The sequence below is a fragment of the Frankliniella occidentalis genome, unplaced genomic scaffold (genome assembly GCF_000697945.3).
Source record: "Frankliniella occidentalis isolate FOCC.00 unplaced genomic scaffold, Focc_3.1 Scaffold4027, whole genome shotgun sequence".
Taxonomy (NCBI): Eukaryota; Metazoa; Arthropoda; class Insecta; order Thysanoptera; family Thripidae; genus Frankliniella; species Frankliniella occidentalis.
Genome location: NW_026271077.1, coordinates 4235 through 6733, shown reverse-complemented (window position 1 = coordinate 6733; position 2499 = coordinate 4235). Strand labels below are relative to the sequence as shown.

The 2499-nt window shown below is 62.7% G+C and overlaps 1 protein-coding gene across 1 annotated transcript in view; it reads left to right on the top strand.

Annotated features, from left to right (window-relative positions):
- Positions 1 to 330: 330 nt before the first annotated feature.
- Positions 331 to 2499, top strand: part of LOC113205166 (juvenile hormone esterase) — a 6346-nt gene continuing 4177 nt past the window's right edge. The window contains exons 1-2 of the mRNA XM_026420675.2: positions 331 to 680; positions 1404 to 1551. Of these exons, the coding sequence (XP_026276460.1) occupies positions 502 to 680; positions 1404 to 1551 (327 nt within the window). The 5' untranslated portion in view covers positions 331 to 501. The remainder of the gene's footprint in view (positions 681 to 1403; positions 1552 to 2499) is intronic.

Genomic DNA, 2499 nt, shown 5'->3' with positions numbered 1-2499 from the left:
CGTGACGTCACCGTACCGAGACTCATGGGCTGGGCGGTACCCACTGCTCTGCGTGTGGACCCCCCCCCCCCCCTGCCTCACGTGTCCCTCTCGCACCCACACGCGCAAACCAGGGGCAGACAAGGACAGCGATAGTACGAGGCCCCGCGGAAGCGTCCCGGCGCGCAAAATACACAGACACACACATACACACATGCACGCTCTCTCTCACGTACACGTACCACCGGGGTAAGCGGTCCGAAACGCTCGCCCGCTCGCTCGCTTTGTCGGCCGCCGTGGGCTCCGCGGCTTGGCTCCCGCGCAGCTCGGACTCGGACGCGGCCCGCGGCCATGCGACGCGCGGCTCGACGGACAGCCCGGGCCAGTCCAGTCCGCAGGCGCCGCCAGGCACGGGCGCACCTCACCCTGGGCCCGAGCACCGCGTCAGAGCACCGCGTCGTGGAGGCCACGAATACGGACCCGCGGAGCACCGCGACCGACACCGTGGACTGACAGCTGCAGATGCACGCGGCCGCCATGGGTGGCGACGGCTGCACCTGCAGGTGCGCGTGCGCGTGCACGCCCCGCAGGTGCCCCGCTGCCGCGCGCCTGCTGTCACCTCTGCTCCTGGCCGCCGTCCTGCTGCAGCTGCTGCTGCCGCTGGCCGCCGCTGCCTACCCGCAGGTCCACGCGCACGACCTGTACGTAGTGCTCCAACACCAACCCCTCCGTCTATCTGTGTGAGCGGGAGTTCGCCCCCCCCCTCCCCCGGACACCGCCGTAGACCGCCTCATCCCGCCTCATCCGCCGCAGTCTTAAGGGGGCTATAAAGGGTCATTTTCTCCGTGCGACAGTGTGCGTGCCATACGTGTTTGTAGTGTGCGTGTGTGAGTGTGTGTGAGAGTGAGTGAAAGAGTTAAACAAGTGGGGCGGGGGGACTTTCCGCGGTGCGCTTCCACTGCGGGTCAACCACCCCCGCAACAGAGGGCCGTTGTCCGTGGGGTTCGCGCGACGGCCGACGGCAGTGCCGGGTGAGGGATGGCGACGCGGTAACGGTCGAGGCGTAAAGCGTTGTTAGCGACGTGCCCATGACGTTGTGGGGGGTAAGCTAAGGGCGTAATTGTCGATGTGATGGTACCGTTGAAAAGCTTACGTTTTCTGTGGCAAGCGGCAGCTGAATCGACATCGAAACAATGCCCAAAGAGGTGGAATCGACGCCGTCGGAACGATGTCATTTTGATGTAAATTTCTCACAAGGGGTGACTCTCTGAGACTTTGACGGTGTGAAAGTAGTGGCGTACAATGAGGGGGCATGTGGTGAGGGAAACGTAACATCAGCGCCGCGCGAAGCTCTTTTGATTTGAAAGTGTTTTCGGCAGTGTGCCGGTGGTGGTGGTGACGGTAACGCTCTTTGTGTCCCGCAGGAGGAGCGAGGACGGCCCCGAGGTGCGCGCCGAGCAGGGCGTGCTGCGCGGGGTGTGGGTCCTCGGCGCGGCCGGGACGGGGATCAAGTTCGCCGCTTTCCGAGGGATTCCGTTCGCCGCGCCGCCCGTCGGTCCTCTCCGATTCAAGGTCAGCACCACCGCCCGAGCGACGCCAGGCAACTCAACCTCGCACTCACACTCACGGTACTCATTAGCCAGCTCATCGACACGCCGCCACAGGCACACGCACGCCGCGGGGAGTCCGGTAGCCGTGTTGATCCGTACGCCAATGACCTACCCGACCTCGACCTACCCCAATAGCACGCCTTGTCCAGGCCCAGGGGACACCAGCATCCAGCCAGACGAGCGGTTTTACGAAATGGGTCGTCCAGAAAGTACGGCCCGTTTTCCTGGCATTCATTCTGCACATTACGGAAGCTTTGCCGCCTGCGAAACTCGGGATAGGCCATCCCGCATTACACGTATGCGCTGCATCGAAGATGCTGCCTACCTAGCAGGCGCTAAGGGAGCTTGCACAGTGCAGAGGCTGACAGGCGAATAACGGGCGTACGTACTTTCGGGTTAATCTCAGAGTGAACAAGATGGGGACTTTGGACTGCTCGCGGAACACCACAAAAAGCCTCGCGCACCGGGCCTTTCCCGTGAACTGTCAAAAATGGGGTCAAAGCTGACGGTCAACAAAACTCCACTAAACGATGTGACAAGATATTTCATCTCATTCTTTAACAGTGGCGATGTTTAATGTTTGCCGAATCTCTTCCCTTCCCCGGGTGCCTCTTCTCATCGCATGCATCCTCCGATCGGCGAGCCGCCGTCCGGCCCCAGTTCCCATCGCCCAAGGAGGCTGCCGCCCGGCTGCCGCCCGGTGCGGCTGCCGGTGCACATGGCTCCATGCCGTGGCGAGGCCGGCCCCCGGCTGCCCGAGGCTGCCCACGGCGGTGCGTGCAGCGTGCGGCAGCGTGCGTAGCCTAGAGAAGACTTCGGTATCCAACGCAGCACCGTGAGCAGGGGTCCCAGGAGCGTATACGGCGCGAGCAAATGCATGCAAACTTAAAATTTATTTATTACAGTATTA